Source organism: Colias philodice, chromosome 8 (genome assembly GCF_061535455.1).
Source record: "Colias philodice isolate Cphi_HAF_F1 chromosome 8, ilColPhil1 Martin Lab GWU primary, whole genome shotgun sequence".
Taxonomy (NCBI): Eukaryota; Metazoa; Arthropoda; class Insecta; order Lepidoptera; family Pieridae; genus Colias; species Colias philodice.
Genome location: NC_143093.1, coordinates 2,750,892 through 2,770,744, shown reverse-complemented (window position 1 = coordinate 2,770,744; position 19,853 = coordinate 2,750,892). Strand labels below are relative to the sequence as shown.

General features: G+C 35.7%; 1 protein-coding gene across 3 annotated transcripts in view; it reads right to left on the bottom strand.

Moving 5' to 3' along the window:
* The window catches only part of l(2)gl (LLGL domain-containing protein l(2)gl), a 68,023-nt gene that overhangs the window by 9,412 nt on the left and 38,758 nt on the right, over positions 1-19,853 (bottom strand). For all 3 annotated transcript variants that reach the window (XM_089697985.1, XM_089697986.1, XM_089697984.1), the window contains exons 6-20: positions 19,646-19,825; positions 19,308-19,396; positions 13,185-13,304; positions 12,547-12,709; positions 11,986-12,175; positions 10,925-11,042; positions 10,550-10,651; positions 9,889-9,993; positions 9,412-9,571; positions 8,088-8,227; positions 7,628-7,775; positions 7,148-7,248; positions 6,766-6,870; positions 6,295-6,435; positions 109-266 (exon numbers count right to left, since the gene is read on the bottom strand). In XM_089697985.1, coding sequence (XP_089554111.1) covers positions 109-266; positions 6,295-6,435; positions 6,766-6,870; positions 7,148-7,248; positions 7,628-7,775; positions 8,088-8,227; positions 9,412-9,571; positions 9,889-9,993; positions 10,550-10,651; positions 10,925-11,042; positions 11,986-12,175; positions 12,547-12,709; positions 13,185-13,304; positions 19,308-19,396; positions 19,646-19,825 — 2,020 coding nt within the window. The remainder of the gene's footprint in view (positions 1-108; positions 267-6,294; positions 6,436-6,765; positions 6,871-7,147; positions 7,249-7,627; positions 7,776-8,087; positions 8,228-9,411; positions 9,572-9,888; positions 9,994-10,549; positions 10,652-10,924; positions 11,043-11,985; positions 12,176-12,546; positions 12,710-13,184; positions 13,305-19,307; positions 19,397-19,645; positions 19,826-19,853) is intronic.

Sequence of the window (19,853 nt, the reverse complement as noted above, 5' to 3'; positions counted from 1 at the left end):
ACTTGAAAAGCTGGTAATTTTATATTATTATAGGAGACGGTGGAAGGGGGGAAGGGGGGGAAGGCACATATGGTTTATGGGAATCTATTGATGATAACAATCACTAACTTGATGTCCTCCTTGCGCACGGCGGCCGCGTTGAGCTGGCGGCGCAGGTCGGCGGCGAGCAGCAGGCAGTCGCCGAGGTTGGTGAGGCACAGCAGGCACCACTCGCGGTGCCGCGACCCCGACCCGCACTCGAACCACGCGAACGCCGTGCGACGCACCTGAACACCACCATTGAGATATATGTACATAATATGGAGACCACATCGCCTACATCACTTATGTTCCGCTCAACATACGCCATATGGCGTAACTGCACGCTCATTTTTTCTTTGTTTTAAAGTGAAACGCATCAAATATGCCTTCGTGTGTGTTACGATATTGCACAAATAATACGGAAAAGTGCAAAGGAATAACTTTCATCGGTAAGTACCTAACCAGATAATAATTTTTAAAACTTAGAGCAAAAAAATGGCACACAGATTTTGTTCGTGGTGTCTCCTCCATACGTAGTAATATTATCTCAATGAACACCACACATAATATCGTTTTAGAAGTTACACGGAGGCCGGGTTAAGTATTAGTTTGAAGGTAATAAAAATTTAATGCGATTCTACACAACTGCCTAATTGATGTAGACAATTGATAAAAAATCACAGCAAGTCAACGACTATTGAGAAGGTGAGGGTAGTTGGGTCAAACGTCGTATAAACAACGTCTGAGGCACGATTCGTACGAATGCACCACGATTCAAAGGAAGGCGGCATTTTATAGTATTCGACAGCTAAGCATGTTCTGATAGGAAATAGTGACGAGCTGTATTGACATTAACTATTCATCCACAATAATATTAAAACAAAAGTTACGTCTAACAATAGTTTAATTGGCGCGGATTACAAGGGTAGAAAAAAACAAAGTCGTCAAAAATTTCACACATGTGCATATTCATTAATGCGTACCGAAAGTGGCGTATGTGTGTCACACATGCGTACGAGCATGTTTGTAGGTAATTCATCCCTCCACCCGCCGCCCAATATTATCAAGGCAAAGGTGCAAAGGTATTTATTTATTTATTTTTATTAAGAATTTCCAACAAAGAAAACATAATTTAAAAACTCTTAATACTAAAATTGCTTATCGTATAATAACAATATATGTTTCTTTACTTATAGGAAATTACAACAATCGTATATTTAAACGGATAACAATAGTTAGTTTAATGAAAAAATGAAAAAAATGAATTACAATTTCTGATGCAGGAATGTTTGCAATTATACACCAAAAAAAGTTAAATAATAATTTAAATGCTGCATCCAAAGTAGATCCAAAACAAAATTTGCAATAATATCGTTTTTACTAATATTGCTTATTAAAAAACTAATGCTGACTACTATTATTATTATTACATATTTACACTTTATTTATTGTGCTGACATGTTTCATTGAAATTATTATTAAGAATACGCTTGAATACCGCAAGTGAATTGTGAAATATATCAATTTCACGCGACTTTGCTGCAACAACGTTGTACTCATGGGTAAGTCTAACTATTGGGGAATGCTTCCCTAAGTTTGTTCGAAATGGAGGAGTTCTGAGTATAGCGCAGGGATATCGAGGGATCCTGGCGGGGACATTAATACATATTCTACCCAATAATTCAGGAGAATCAATACTGTTATTAATTATTTTATATAAGAAAACTATATCTAACATTGTACGTCGAGTTTTTAAGCTCAACATCTTGAAGTTATTGAGCCTGTCCAAATAACTTGTGCAAGTTTTACCAATTCCAGTTCTGAATGCTAGACAACGGACCAGTAATTTTTGTAAGCGCTCGATCCGATTTATATGCGTTTGATAAGTTGGGTTCCAGACTGTACAACAATACTCCAGACGACTACGAACGAAGCTGTTGTAAAGTACAAGCGCTGTTTTAGGATCCTTGAATTCTTTGGAGCACCGTAGGATGAAGCCAAGCGATCGATATGCTGCAGCCAATATGTTGTCGTAGTGAGATGTAAAACGTAATTGTGCATCAAGGTAAACTCCAAGATCGCGGACTACCTTAACCTCTTGCAACAATGAACCGTGAATATTGTATGAAGACTCTATGATCTTGCGGTTGCGCGTGAATTTTATGTGGTAGCATTTATCACAATTAAGGAGCATCATATTACAAACACACCACTCATTTAATTTTTCCAGATCTAATTGAAGTAAATTTGGATCTGTTTCTGAATGAATTACGCGAATTAATTTGAGATCATCTGCAAAAAGGTATGGAATAGAGTGTTTGAACACATCTGGCATATCATTAATGAAAACATTGAAAAATAAGGGCCCTAAATTCGAGCCCTGAGGAATACCTGAAGTTGAAATATAACTTTCTGATTGACAACCATTGAGAACAACAGATGATGGCCTGGTATCTAAGTATGATTTGCACCAATTCAAGACGGTGGAAGACACTCCAAGCAGTTCCAATTTCTGTGCTAAAATTGAATGGTTTACCTTGTCAAAAGCCTTTGAGAAATCGGTATAAATTGCGTCGACTTGGTAACCCTGATCAACTGCCTCAATAAGGTAACTTACATATGAGACAAGATTTGTATTTGTGGACTTTTTAGCCATGAAACCATGTTGGGAATCAGAGAGAAGACTATGAAGATGCTTGTAGAGTACATCATAAACCATTGACTCAAAAACCTTTGACAAGGTAGAAAGAATGGAGATTGGGCGATAATTTGAAATGAGGTCACGATTGCCACTCTTAAAAATGGGAACAATTCGAGCTTGTTTCCAAACTGATGGAAACAAACCATTGTTTAGCGAGGTATTGAAAATCAGTGACAGGGGAACGGACAGCCCGTCTGCACAACGCGAAAGAAATATGGGCGGGATATTGTCCGGACCTGGTCCTTTGCTCGGGTCCAGGGCCAGTAGTGCTTTTTTAATTGTATGACCTGGTATTGAAAATGTACTGAGCACAGAAGCTACGATGGATGCATTAGGTGAAGACATAGATTTGTAGTCCATGTGTTGTGTAGGATTGAAGACAGAGGAGAAATACTTGGCAAATAGATCACATATATCTTTTGGGTTATTACTAGACTCATTACCAAGTGACATGGTGGAAGGATAAGAAAGACTTCCCTTCCTCAGGTTTTTGACATGTGTCCAGAAATATTTGGGATGGATCTTTATAGAGTTTTCAATATTTTTTAAGTAATTAGTGTAGCATTCTTTTGTTAACAACATTGATTCTTTTCGCAAATATTTAAATTCAATTATATCTAAAGGGTTATTGTATTTTTTTATTCTTTTATGTAAGTTATGCTTTTTATTCAGTAATTTTATAAGTCTAAATGAATACCAAGGGGGATATTTACTTCCACAACTCTTAACTTCAGGGACACATTTTTTAATTATGCTATGAATTATACCATAAAATTTATCCACCATGACATCTACGTCTTCCGTAGGACAAAGCTCCATATTCCAGTTTATATTCTTAAGCATTTCATTAATTTCGTCGTAATTTGCCTTATGGAATTGGAACTTTTTCCTCGGCATGGTCTTATTAATTTTTGGCCTCATAATTGGTATTATATCCAACGGCGGATGAAACCTGTCTACTTCACGAACAGGGTTAGAACTATGAGTAACGCGTATTTCAGCAATATCAGAAAGTATAAGATCAAGAATTTTGTTTTGAAAATTTCGTATATTGTTGTATTGTTGAAGATTATGCAATGCACTAAAATCGGCCAAGCGGTCTTTGAGATAGCCCGTACTTGTGTCAGAGGTAATTAAGTATGGAACCCTATCTTGCGCTACCCAGTTAATACCGGACAAGTTGAAGTCGCCCACAATCAATGTGGGATTATCACAAGATCTCTCCAACACAGCATGGCAATTATCAATGAAATGATCAAACATATCACTCCGAATTGGAGGGGCTAAGTAGACAGCGCAAAGCCTGAGCAAACTGTGCCCATTTGATTTTGTCGAATGCAACTCAATTGTGACCCACAAATCTTCACAGTTGCTCTCCCAGGTATGCATACGCGATGAAACGAGTTTACTAGATACCGCTACCAGAACTCCTCCACCTATACTTTTATGTCGAAAAAGAGGAGACGTTTCCCTATCTCTACGATAAACCGTGAACTTACCATCAAAAATTTCAGAGTCAAAGATGCCGCTACAAAGCCACGTTTCCGTAAATATGTATACATCGTAATCCTCAGACTGTACATGTTGACGCACCTTAGCAAGACTTCCACGAAGGCCTCTAGTATTTTGGTAGTAAAGCTTAATCGAGTTGAATGTTATACAATTTAAAGCACAAGAATATGTCCAGATTGCAACAATTTTACAAAAACTATACTACGACGACAATGAGGAAAGTTTTTCTAAGCTATCTATAAAAATGGTGTTTGACGTTTCATCCTTCTTCATGAAAACTTTTCCATTACGCACCCAAACAAATTTATAATGCTGTTCCTTAGATTTAAGTCTGGCAGCCGCGTAAATGGTTTTATTGGTCGGTGAAAGATGCTCAGTGACATATATAGGTGAAGGGGGATTAGCTGCAATTCCTAAATGGCTGGTATTTAACTTCTCTGTGATATCCTTTTTCTTATTAAATGTGGATGACGCAGCTAAAAACGTGTCGCGTAATCTTGGGCTACTGAATTTCGCAATGATAGAACGTGGCCTAGAACTCTGTGTATTCAGTTTAGCAACCCTTGTACATAAAATAATATCTGTATCCTTAATTTCACATTTAATAACTTTACTAAGTTGAAGGACTGTGTTTATTAGATTTTCGTTACGGTATTCCGGTACGCATTGCAATTCAATGTTACTCGATCGGGCGTGTTGTTCGATCATATTAAGACTTTTCTTCATATCATTTACCGACTGGACTAATTTAATATTGTCCATTTCAAGCTTATGTATCGTGCGACATTTTTCTTCCAAAGTTGATTTCATTTGCTCATAACGCTCGTTGAAGAATGATAAAGAATCTTGAAAAGTAGATATTAATTCGTTTATTTTGCCAAAGTGTTCGTTAATAATATTTTTTATTGAATCCCGAAATGCTTGATCAATTTCTTGTCTAATGATGTCCCTCAGCTTACCTCCCGTGATATCTTTTAGTAATGTATTATGTTCTACTTGTGTTTCGGAGCGCTGTGCGTCGCTTGGTACAATGGGCGAATTAATTAAATTTGTTTGAGCTGTAGTTGTTGGGCTCAAGTCCCGAGTCGATCTGGCAGGGGTGTTCGTATTATCTTTTTTAGGTAGTCTGTTAATACATACTGGACATTTCCACAAATTCCTATTTTCCATAGACATTAATTTATATCGTTTATCAGATATATTCGCGCATAATAAATCATACCATTCGTTACAAGCAAAGCACTGCAAGCCCTCTCTGCTTTTTATAACTTTCATGCAACCAGAACAATTTTTTGCAGGCATTTTAATTCGGTTACTATTCCTTTTATAATATTATAATAGATGTTTGAATCCAGCGTTTGATAGTATTTTGCCAATACAAAACAGGGTAAAATGTAAAATGGTATTGCGAACGTTAATACGAAGCAGGGGTCGGTGGCGAGAAAAAGGTCTTAAGCGCCGTGAAAAACGCGTCGCTTACGCGTTTTAATGGTTAACACTTCAACTGTTCGAATGTTGTTAATTCCTTGATGTAAATTTTATATTAACAATCTAAAACTGCATAAAACATGTGATATTATTGCACAAAAACTGCTCACTGATGCCGCACTGAGTCTATATTATAATATTAAACTGATTATATACTTTATAATTCCACTTTAACACCGTATATGAATTATAATTCGCACAGCGATTTATCCGTGCACTCGCGAACTTACTCTCGGAACGTTCGAAGTATCAACTGACTTTTAATTGTGGGGATATTACGAAAAAAAAAAGTACTGAATGTATCTGTTCAAAATAAAATTATTTTCATTTTTGAACTTTTATAATTGCAAGCGGCTACACACCGCCAAAAATAGGGCGTTTTTAAGCTATTGCATAGCTTCTATCGCGGGCCTTGAGCGCGGGGACCGAATCGAGAAATTCCGTAGCGAAAAAACCTCACGCTCCCCACTCCGACGGGCGGAGGTGTGGCTTGAAGGCATAGCATGCAATAGCTTTACCGCGGCAGTCCCCGAGTGCCACACGTATTTTTTTAATTAATAATTTCAACTCACCCTAGCACCCTCATGGGCTGTTAACTTGTACTTATTGTGTGGCTTCAGCGAGGGCAGAGTGAACACCTTGAATTGTTCCTCTGATACGATCAATACGCGGTGGGTGCCGCTCTCCGGTAAGGGGGCTACGCCTCGTTCCACCTAGGAATTAATCAATTATTATTTTCTGCTATTATAAATACTAAAAATTTACAAGTTAATAGCAATGATTGCACATAAATTTTTTAACGAATACCTATTGGAATTTAAAAACTTTTTTGAAGATATACCCAGCGTTTAGCCAGAAAAAAAGACTTGAAAAAAGTAATTTTCTTCTCCGTAGAAGCGATATAAAGAATCGGTAAAGTTTAAATACATTTTTTTTTAATCAATTTCGCTCTGCAGGTCTGAAATTCAACAAATTCTATTCTTGGAGTTTTCAGTATAAAACATTAACAAAAAATATTGCATAGAAATATTATAAAATAGTACCTCTAAAGGATCCGGCAATGGTACTGACGCTCCGTCGAGTACTGTGATACTTATTACAGGCGCCCTGTGCTTCAACTGTATTTCTTTCGCTAGTTGGCAGGTGAGCTGTAAAAAATATATAATTTTAATTAGCGGAAGACTGCAATAATATTGCTTTTAAATCATTAAACGCCAGAGAACATTGCGAGTTTAAAACTGCTTCAAAAGAGTAAGGAAATAGAAATTTAAAAAAAATTGTTTGGTTTTATTTGAAGTTTTACTTTTACATTAAATCTATCTTGGATAAATAAGGCTCCTGAAAATGACCTTACATTGTCTAAGCCTGAAAGGCAAGATAATCTAAATATGATTGATTTTATTGGTATTATTTAAAGATACTCACGGGTTCGTCTTTCCGTTTGTTAGCGCTGGGAACGTTGATTGTGAACGCGTACACTGTACCGTTATTCGTGCCCGCCCACAGCGTCGGAACGGAATGTTGTGCTGAAAATAATTATTCTATTTAAAAAATGTTTATTCGCCCGATAACATACCAGAGGTATTTAAAAAATCACTCACACAAAACAATTCAACATAATCAATTTCAATTTAATAATTATATTTTTTATTCACTTTGAGTACAAAGTACACAGATTACAATCTTCAGTACTTACAGTTCTCTTATTCTTACACATTTTTTGTCAAACATATGAATTTAGGTTAATTTAGTTCTTAGATCAGCTCATCACAATGGCTTTAAAATTATTCATAACAATTGGAACATCAACAAAGTTTTAATATAAAAATTTATCACCAATTTAGAATAGCAGAATCGATGTAAACTGACCCTTATTTTCTCAAAAACAAAAAAAAAAATACTCACTGCTAATAAGGAAGGTCCTAGCGAAGTACAGACAGCGCACCATAGAGCCGAACGCGTCGTCGTTGGAGCGAGCCTCCACCGCGCGCTCTATCGGTTTCACTACTTCGGCGTCGTTTTCCGCTATCTTTTCCGCTACTTTCTTGGCGGGCTGTTGAAGATTTTACAGATTAAATTTCGTTCGAAATGTAGCATACGTCGTGTAGAAATAATAGAAGCGACAAAATGATGGACAAAAAATTAAAATACAAAAAAAAGTACCTAATTTAGTTCTCTAATCAAAGAAATCATTAAATGATAAGGTAGTACAAAATAAACTTTAAAAAAATAAGTCAAATTTTAGAACACCGGTCAAAAACCGCTCAAAACATAATTTATGATTAAGTAGTACTCTTTCTAAAATACAAAGCTTTATTTTTTAATCAAATATTTATGCTATGCATTTACTAAGCAACCATTATACCTGTGTGGGTGAGGTGGGACTGGCGGCCGTGGTCTGTCTTCTTTGTGAGCGACCTTTCCTGAGCCGCCTGAAGGATTCCCTCAGTGACTTCTTGAACGATTTCCTCCTCGAAATCGGCGTGTCACCAGCTCCAGAGTGATCTAGAGAACATAAAAAGAGATTATTATCTTCTTATATATAAAAATGAATCGCAAAATGTGTTGGTAAGCGCATAACTCGAGAACGGCTGAACCGATTTCGATAATTCTTTTTTTTTATTATATTCCTTGAAGTACGAGGATGGTTCTTATGTAGAGAAAACGTAAACATGTACCACGGGCGAAGCCGGGGCGGACCGCTAGTTTATCATAAATGTGACTTTAAATCTAACAAAACGCAACTACGCACGCAAATGCGTAAAAACACGCAGAACTGTACGCAAGTGCGCGCGTGGGTGCGTCGACACGCAACATGCACGATGCGTGGCAGTGTAAAATAGGTACGATTAAAAAAAATATTACGTTACTTGCCTGTTCTTCTGTGTAAAAACTGCGTTCAAAATAGGCGGATATGGATTTTGATGATACTCCTAAAGGTGCCATTGAAATGTCGATTTTTTTATTTTACTTTATTGTGCGATAGGGAAGCTTTTGAGCACGATCTCGTCTGATTTTTATCCGAGATGTGGCCTAAAATGGAGCGAACTAACTACCCTAAGAGGTACCTGTTCACCTTTCCTGGTGTGTTGTTGTTTGAGTTGACTGGCCGGTCGGCTGTGATTTACGGGCAGTGACCCTGCCTTCCAAGGTCATCGAAACCTTCGAAGGTCGTGAGTTCGATTCCCACTCGGGGCAAATATTTGTGTGATGAACATAGACGTTTGCTCTGTGTCTGGGTGTTAATAACCTATATAAGTATTTATTTAAAATTATATATGTATGTTTATCAGCCATCCGGTTTCCATAACACAAGCGAAAACTTAGTATTGGATCAGATCGTGCCGTGTGTGAAAATTGTTCCGAAATAAGTAATAATAATTTATAGTTATATTTTGTCTCGGTGCACGTGCACTGACCGTGCGGGTTGAGCGTGCACTTGTGCAGCAAAAAGTATTTATTTATATTTTGTCGAGGTGTGCACTGACCGTGCGGGTTGAGCGTGCACTTGTGCAGCAAAAAGTATTTATTTATCTTGTCGAGGTGTGCACTGACCGTGCGGGTTGAGCGTGCACTTGTGCAGCAAAAAGTATTTATTTATCTTGTCGAGGTGTGCACTGACCGTGCGGGTTGAGCGTGCACTTGTGCAGCAAAAAGTATTTATTTATCTTGTCGAGGTGTGCACTGACCGTGCGGGTTGAGCGTGCACTTGTGCAGCAGCGCGGTGTGCGCGAGCGCGTCGAGCAGCGCCAGCCCGTGCGCCGTGCCCGCGCACACCACGCCCCACTCCCAGTGCGCGGCCAGCGCGGTGATCGCGGCCGGCGGGGACACTTGCGCTACTGCACTCGCCTGACAACAACAAATAAATAAATATTATTTGGTCAAATCGACAATTACAGCTGTCTGGGAGCAATTAACAATTAAAAACCTTATAAAAAAAAAACAGTTATAAAGTGACAGAGAAAAAACAGTCGTTAATCATGCACAAACATAATAAAATCACGATCATTTTTGTGGTTGAAAAACAAATGGATAAAGAATAAAAATAAAAATAACATAGGTCAGAAAAAAGGGCATAAAATATATAACTATAGGAATTTAGGATCTAAAATAAGAAATCATGTTTACAACACATATTATGTCATGATAAAAAAATTACATCTCACCTGATAACCTTGTGGGAAAGATAGTGCTCCAGAGCGGAGAGTCAACTGGTCATGACCCTTCCACACGAAGCCGTCGCGATCTGACACTATGTTCACTGATATTGACTGTGAAATAAGAAATACTCACTTATAATACCACAAGAGCTTCAAAATTATCGGGTATTTTCCGATAGGTTCGTTGCAAACAAATGAAGGAGTCAAGTTTTTCAGGTTAAAATTTTTCCTGAAAAACTTGACGATTTTATTTGTTTGCAGGAAACCTTGAGGGAAATGCCAGATAATTTTGAAGCTCGTGTGGTATTCGGGGGATTATTTTTCCGTCCCAAATGTCGGCCAATAATTTCACAATTGAATTCAACCTGTCAGTTTGACGAAGACGACGAAGACGACCAGAGAAAATTTTCAAAAAATTATCAGTATAATACCATGTAGGTTGTACCACGTGACGTCGAATGGTGCAATTCTATTGGTCGATATTTGGGTCGGAAAAATAATCAATATTATTTCATGATTATACACATAAAAATTAAATTTAAACTTCGTTTAATTGATTACTATTAAAATCACTTAAATTTCTATTTGGGTGTTAGCGTTGCCCTGTAACACAAAGGGCTCAGAAAAAAAGGTATTTTGAGAAAATAAAAATATTAGGGTATTTTACCTTAACTTCAGCAGTAGTGGGGGAGTTTTTCAAGCTAGCAATAACGATGTGTCCAGCCGCGCCTCCGATAGTCAGCATACCGGATAGCGGACAAAGAATTACCTGGAAACGAAAATAATATATCCGATTTCTCAAAAAGGAAGATAAATAAATTGTAACAATGATGGAGCTTTTACACAAATAATGTGCGAGGATGTGTAGCCAGGAATGTGTTTGTAAATAACCAATAATATCGCTTCAAACGTTAAACGCTTCAAAATTCAAACTAAATGAAGCGATATGATTGGTTCAAAAACACATTCCTCGCACATTATTGGCGGAAATGCACCCTAAAGGAGGATTCTTAAATCATGTATAAATAAAAATATATCTTACTCGTTTAACAGCTAGTCGCGGGTCGTCACTGTATGGATCGAATGTGCCAACTCTTCTAAAGGGCGGCCATTCTTCTTCTTCATTCTGACTATCGTTGTTCTCACCAATTTCTTCGCCACTATACATTACATATTAAATTAAACACAATTATATAAGGTGTTTTAATTTATTTATTACTATAATTCGATATTCTTTGTGCGGGTTAGACTGTGAATACAGTTAGAGTTATTATTTAATCCAAGGCATTATTTCACTACTAAAATGTAGTAACAAATAAAACCAAGCATTGTGAAAAGCGAATTATAAGCTGGTGACATTTTAGGAACGATTATAATCAATTTAGTATAAATTATTGCAGCTAAACACATTTTTTTACCTTGCAGTCGATCTTTTCAGTCCACTTGAAGCAAGCGATAAAAAGCATAATAATGTTAGCTGATATTAGTATAAGAATTCAACAAGCAATATCAATATGTATATGTAATGAGTGCAAATAATTGTGCCTAGCGAGTAAATAATAATGTTTTATGATGGCTACATTAATGTTGTAGGCGGCAAGACACATGTTACCGAATAAAAATCGACCAAATACAGATTGAAGTTGAACAAAGTGTTGTATTAATTGAAATCAGTTCAGTCTAATGAAATTTGAATATATTTAATTAATATATGTATATCATTAGCACCAAATATACGTATACCATGCACCTAAATGATATGACCTATCCGATTACTAAATTAAATAAAAAAAGGTAGTTTTTATTGTACAGTACGTTATTATGTTGTTACAGAATGATATCAGTCATTGTTGAACTGGACTTATTTTAATGTAAGGAATGTAACTTATCAAAGTCAAAATACGGCACAAGTTATTTGAAATTCGCTTAACCCATTGAGCCCCAAGCGGCCCGATCGGTCTCAGACACAATAGATTTTCTATTGTGTCTGTGGTTCCGGGGCCTGAGTTACTACCATTTATAGTGTCTACTTATACAATCATAAATGAAATAAAGAAGCTTGTTCTAAACACCAAAATGTATTCAAGCTTATTAAAAACGAACCTAAAAAGATGTGAAGTGGTGTACTTATACAGCGGTGTCATCACCACGCCGCTCACATCCCAGAACCGTATGGATCCGTCCTCGTGCCCCGTAAGTAGTATCTGCCGCTCGGCTGCGTCTGTTGATTCTATTTCACCGCCCGATATCGGCCACGGACTGTCTGAATAGACATCCTCTATTTGTTTTTCACCTGAAATTTATTGGTATTTGTGAATATTTTGGATCAATAAAACAATGCGATGTAAGTACATAATTATGACGCGGCATAATTAATTGTTTGTTTTATATGTAAGTATAATTTAGTGAATTTCACAAAAAATCAATAAGAAGCAAATTGTAATTAAAAAAAAAACATTGTCATAAATCTAAAAACTAAAAATAATCTATATATTAATTTCAAAATTCTACGATTTATGACTTATTTGCAACGAAATTGTGTATTCGATTGATCGATAAAATATCAACCGATGTAATGCAACACAAAATTTAGTACCTTAAGTGTTACTTTCCTAATAATAGAGATCTTATATAGAAATAAAAAAAAAACGTTAAAAATCTCACCAGCAGCAACAATATTATCATAAACTGTGTCAGCGACATTATCCACTAGATACGCAGTGGTGATTGCGCTCGCGTGTATCGACACCAAGTAGGGCAGTTTGAGCGGCCGCCATTTTGCGTCGCACAGGTCTATCACTACTAACTCTTCTTCTACTAGGACCACCTGGAAAATATCATGTGAATTATTTAAATGTTCATATTTAATTATGTAAGGTTATTGAGTAATTTTCATTTGATATTTTGTATATAAATTTTAAAACCTGATCTCACATTAATATTATATGCGTACTTGTAATCTCAACTACGGGTTCTATTGACCTCAGTGTTTGTAAAATACACCCAATAAAGTGAACACACAATACAGTGTAGAATTTTTCGATGGGACCTGGAGGAAAAGAACTTGAAATACTGGAGATAGCAAATCTTGCTGAAAGGAAACATTCCTTTATTTTTAAAAAGAAATAAAACTGCATTCAAAGATTTTCGAAATTTCACTTCCTTCGACCGGGAATCGAACTAACTAAAAATTAAAATAAATTTGTTATTTTCTTCTTCAAATCGACACAAATAATGTTAAAGGTAATAATTAATTATTAATTTTTAGTAAAAGTATTTGCTTAAAGTGAGTTTTAACTCACAAGTGCGGCGGCAACTTGATTGACGCTCTGTAACTGCAGCGCGGCGGGCGTGGGCGGTCGCTCCTCTTGCAGTGGCGCGCCGTCCGGCGGCACTGGTGTTGTTGTGAAGAAATCTATCACCTGGGTAAGAGAAATATATGAATTAAATTAAAATTATGTTCTTGTTAAAAATATGTTATTACGATTCAAAAATGCTTATAGAACAAGTCTAATTGAATAAATAAATGTTTGACTTTGAGTAATGTTCATGGAAAAAAAAAGACGGGTTGCACTCCGGGAGTGCCGGCAGAAGTGAAAACTTGATTATTAACGTTCAGCATGTTTGATATTTTGGAATGGTATCCGTCTTACCATAGACTAATACACTCAAGAAGACTTACAATCGCCATAGTAAAAAACGTAACTCGTTTCTCAGTTCCCAATTTTGTCGATAGATGTCACTCACAGTAGCATTTGGCATTTTTATAAGCTTTTTTATACGTTTAAGAACTAGATGTCGCCTTAGAGCATTAAGTCGGTTTAATGAAGCTAAGAGATGTCGCTACAAAAAAAATCAATGTGCCAAATAGTATCTTGACGTAAAATATAATACGCAAAAAACGTAAACTATAACGTAAAATATAATACGCAAAAAAATATTTTTATTTAAATGTTATTTTTTGCTCTGAATCGCGCAAGCGAAATGTTTTCGTTACAGAGCATATATACAACTTTCCGCCATTAATAATCGGGGCCTTTACGGCCGGCCGGTCGAGTAGACTAGTCTCTCCCTTTTTCGATTGAGGAAATCCACCTCCCTACCTCCACATCATTTTGTTTTAGTTTTAAAGATTTAATAAGCGTAAAATAATACTTTCTTCATTTTTGTATTTTGAGTAAACGTAACACTAATAACGGTTAGTTTGACCAGAGGCGACTCGTGACAAAATTGTATGGGTGTTTAATTAAGTATTGAACTAAAGTCTAAAACAAAGAAAATACAGTAGCGTAAGTAGTAAATTCATTACAAAAAAAAAGCACCACAATAAGGGTGCTATTACAGATTTTTAACAAAAAACGCTATTTTACGGTACAATTTTAACTCAAAGCATGAGAACAAAGTAATATCTTAAATCTTTATATATAAAAATGAATCGCAAAATGTGTTGGTAAGCGCATAACTCGAGAACGGCTGAACCGATTTCGATAATTCTTTTTTTATTATATTCCTTGAAGTACGAGGATAGTTTTTATGTAGAGAAAACGTAAATATGTACCACGGGCGAAGCCGGGGCGGACCGCTAGTTACAAATAATTGGAATATTTCGATTTGCAACAAATAATGTTAACGATATTTTTTATCAGTTAAATAGTTTAAGAGATATATCGTAAATACCATTTCAACCGCTATTTTCAAGATGGCGGCCGTGGGACAAGGGTGGCGACCCCACAAACTTGGTTTTAGCTTCACACTGACCCCCCCTACACATCAAAAAAACAAAATTGCGTCCTCTAAAAAATGCAAGGTTAGGGCTAAAAAATGTAACATTTCAATGGATCACTAATAAAAGTAACAAAATGAATTTTTAAAGTTATCTTCTGGAATCAATTTCAATAAAAATATAAAAAAATAATACTATCAAGTATGAAGATGATCTATAAAATGGATTGCGCTATATTTACGTGATCTTTTGTTTCGCGAAGGACTGAAAATTTCTCTTAACCTCTTATTGGATTCCGTATTTAGGCATTTGATATTCGTATTGGAGTTTAGGTATACGATAAATTTAATTTAAATTAAAGATATATTAATTGTTAAATGAATGAGCACAACTTTATTATTATTATTTATGGGAGTTCACTGCACCAGCGCTCCTTAGGATGGACCGCCTATTTTTGTCACTTCGTTCATCGCTGTTCGAGAGTGACTTCGTGACCACCATGGACTTAGATCATTAAGTAATCGATAACACTCGCAGGTGTTTCCCCTTTTGTCGAGGTATAAGATTATTCGAATCGAAAAATCTTATGCTTTCATAAAAACTACTTGCGTAATCGATTACAAACACTCTGCGTTTTCCTAGGCTAAAACATCGAAAGGACGTCTGCGAGTGCTCCGCTAAAAATGCCGTTTTGCACTGTCAAGCCTTGCAGAAGCAATTCAAACATGTCGAATATTAAAAAAGATGGAATAACCTTTCATTTGTGTATATTTTTTTAACGTACATTTCTAATTAAATGCAATTTCTAATAATCGTCGATGTATCGTTTAGCGATATGATCAAGACAAATAATCGAGTCGTTTACTCGATCATTGATGCGGCCCCACGAGACTATCATGGAAAGAAAATATACAAATTTAATCTTTATGAACTAAGAGATAAAGTTGAATTTAAAACCCGATAATGAACCGCATTCCTTACGAGTCTATCTTTTAGCCCCTTGACCACCGAGCGGCCCGATCGGACCACGGCCCACGGGCCACGACACAATAGATTTTCTATTGTGTCTGTGATTCCGGGGGCTGAGGCATTAAAGAAATACAAATTTAATCTTTATGATCTAAGTTATAAAGTTGAATTTAGAACGCGATATTGAACCGCACTCCCCACGAGACAACTTGGAATGAAATACAAATTTAATCTTTATGAACTTAGGGATAGAGTTGAATTTAAAAACTCGTCGCTTAAAAGGTCATAAATTTTTACGACTTTCGTGACACAAATTATTTTTGTGAATGTGTGATTGTGTTTCAATAGTGTGAGTTACCTTCCCCGCACCAAAATCAGCAGAAAGTTTAGTTAGAACATTTGCCAGCGTACTCCATCCATTACTTAATGATCTAAGACCATGGACCACGTTGCTATGAACTGTTTTTGTCAAAGAATTACTCGAACAATTATAGTCCGTTCGCGTTAAGAAAATAGTGAGTCATCGTTGTCCGCCGGCCTGGCCACGCCCCAAATTAGAAAGTCGAGTTCACAGTGACCAGTTGAAATCTGACCTTCGAACAAAACGGTTGTGTATTTTGCGTGACTCGTTCAACAATAAATTTTGAAAATGAATACTTCACCAATTCGAAGGAATAAAAGTGGATCAATAATCCATAGCGGAGAGAGACGCATAATTTACAATGTTTATAAGTACTTTAAATTGTGTGATTTTAATGCAACTAAAAAACGAAAAAGAACAAAATTATTTCATAATAAATGTAACTGAAGAATCTAGCGATACTGAATAGTGATTTAAGTAATTTTAAGACATTTTTTTTTTCCATTAATAATAATTTAATGTTTAAAAAAATGTTTGTACTTTTTCTCCACTGTGAATAGACCCTCATCCTGTAGTTGCACTGATGACTCACTATTTTCTTAACGCGAACGGACTATAGAGCATAAATTTCTACGTAAGATGTATAGGTGCCCGTAGCTGTATTGATGAGTCTCGTACTTAAAAACCGATAGATGCTGGTTCAAATCATTGCCGTACATCTTTTTTTTTTCCTTTCCCGTATTTTATGGTCATATAAATAATACTGTTTACAAGGGAATAATTAAGAAGAAAAAAGATATAGACATTTTTTTTAACAGAAAATAAAGAATTTAAATAATATATATTACTAGCGGTCCGCCCCGGCTTCGCCCGTGGTACATATTTACGTTTTCTCTGCATAAAAACCATCCTCGTACTTCAAGGAATATAATAAAAAAAGAATTATCGAAATCGGTTCAGCCGTTCTCGAGTTATGCGCTTACCAACACATTTTGCGATTCATTTTTATATATAAGACTAGCAGTCCGCCCCGGCTTCGCCCGTGGTACATATTCACGTTTTCTCTACATAAGAACCATCCTCGAACTTCAAGGAATATTATAAAAAAAGAATTAACGAAATCGGTTAATCCGTTCTCAAGTTATGCGCTTACCAACACATTTTGGGATTCATTTTTATATTATAACTAGCGGTCCGCCCCGGCTTCGCCCGTGGTACATGTTTACGTTTTCTCTACATAAGAACCATCCTCGAACTTCAAGGAATATTATAAAAAAAGAATTAACGAAATCGGTTAATCCGTTCTCAAGTTATGCGCTTACCAACACATTTTGGGATTCATTTTTATATTATAAAGATATACACTACTCTGATCACTATGTCGAATGTTTGTAGTGGGTGTCGAAATCTTATTAAAGGTACTCTCTTCCTTAAGATGCTCCACAATCCTATATAAGTTACTCTATGATGCTCCACCACCGCGTTGCTATGAACTGTATTTATCAAAGAAATACTCGAACAATTAGAGCATAAAGGAGAATGACCACGGGTGGTATCGGTAAAATTTTAGTTGTGCCACGTATTCGTGATATTGTTAATTCCTATTTGTATTTATAATGATCATATGTATCAATATTAAGTCTTAATTATACCGGATAAATTGAAATAATAGTAAAAGTTATTCTTTTGAAACATGTATGACCACGTATGGAATCGGTAAAATACTAGTTGTGTCACGTGTTCGTGATATTGTTAATTCCTATTTGTATTTATAATGATCATATTTATCACTATTAAGTCGTAATTATACCGAATAAATAGAAATAAAAGTAAAAGTTTCTGTTTTGACACATTATATCTATCTCTCTTGCAAGCGTCCTGCGTCATATGTCATAGTTGAATGAATGTGTTCGACACATTGTTCGACGTTATTTATTTTGAATTATAATGTTTATTACGATTTACTTTTCACATTTGTCTTGTAAATTAAAATATTACCTATGTAATAAATGTAAAACTTAACGTTCATCGTTAGTATAAACTCGATAAAGTATTTTTTTGAAGCGTTGAATAAAACTATTGTTTTATTTTTATTGTCGTGAACTGCGGCTTATTTACATAAAAACTTTAATCGTTTCTAAAAGTACTAACATCAAGCTTTAAATTGAGCTATATTTCATCTTGACACAATAAGTTTGATTGCGATACCAAGTGCCATAGTCACTTGGGCAATCTCCTTTCAATATAAGACGTATAAGTGCCGGTAGCTGTGTTGACTGAGTCTCGTACTTTAAAATCGATAGATGCTGGTTCAAATCATCGCTGTTCATCCACATTTTTTTTTCTTTTCCCGTATTTTAAGGGTCATATAAATAATACTGTTTACAAGAGAATACTTAAGAAGAAAAAAGAAAAGACATATTTTTTTTAACAGAAAATAAAGAATATAATTATATAATATACACTACTCTGATCACTATGTTGAATGTTTGTAGTGGGTGTCGAAATCTTATTAAAGGTACTCACTTCCTTAAGATGCTCCACCACCGCGTTGCTATGAACTGTATTTATCAAAGAAATACTCGAACAATTAGAGCATAAATTTCAATGTAAGACGTATAAGTGCCTGTAGCTGTGTTGACTGAGTCTCGTACTTTAAAATCGATAGATGCTGGTTCAAATCATCGCTGTACATCCACATTTTTTTTTCTTTTCCCGTATTTTATGGTCATATAAATAATACTGTTTACAAGGGAATACTTAAGAAGAAAAAAGATATAGACATTTTTTTAACAGAAAATATAGAATATATATAATATAATTATATTATATACACTACTCTGATCACTATGTCGAATGTTTGTAGTGGGTGTCGAAATCGTAATAGAGGTACTCACTTCCTTAGATGCTCCCTAAAAACTAAAATAATAATTCAAAAACACCGGAGTTTTTAAAACAACGCCCTCTAGATGTAATAATTGAAAATCGATAGTTTGCTGTTTCCTTAGTTCTAAAATTGGTCACTAGGTGGCGCTTTTAAAACTGCAAATTAAATAATAAGCTCAAATGAGAGCGCCATCTAGCAATAAGCTGAAATTACGGGGTACGATCTCTAGTATGACAATCATCAGTCCTCTTTAGATTCTATTAGTCCATGGTCTTACGCATGGAATATAAGGGCTAAAAGAAAAAAAAACATCCGTCTTACGCTTTTTCGATCAGGCCACGTGTCCTGACGCGAGTTTAAGATTTTATACCCAACGCCGCTAAAGAAGTTTTCACTTAAAAATACATATGTAACTTAAGAATATTGAAGAGTAGAATAAATGGTTAGTTAATTAATAATTTTGTAGATATATAAAATAAACTTACTCGACTTGTAAAATCGAAGGCAACATGCTTTTCACCCTGTTGTACTGTGACGGTGTATTTGTCGGAATACGACGCTCGCGGCATGCCACCTGTAAAAGAAATAAGATACATAATTATTATAAACATTAAAAAAATATCAAATTCTTCTAAACTTACTGAATCAAAATAACATTTAAATCTAATCTAATTCAGTGTACTTGGTTCTAAATTAGGTGAACATCAAAAACAATTTTTATGCTTTCATTCCTTCTTTGCATTGAGCATTGGAACCGCCGTTGTGAGAGGAAGTTTTATCTCTATTAAAAACTTAAAATAGCTAAGCCAATAATAAAGCTTACCTGCATATATAGTGACCTCCTCGCCGTCCACACTAGTCCTGTTCAGTATCTTAGTGATCGCTTTACACGGGTACGGCCCGTATGGAGTGACGGGTTCTTTTAGAGGTCTGTCTGACGATGCACCGGCCACTTCCCATGTTACGAAGGAACCGTCGTTGTGAGATGAGGTGAAGTGTTCGCCTGCAATGTGAAGATGTGTTTTATATAA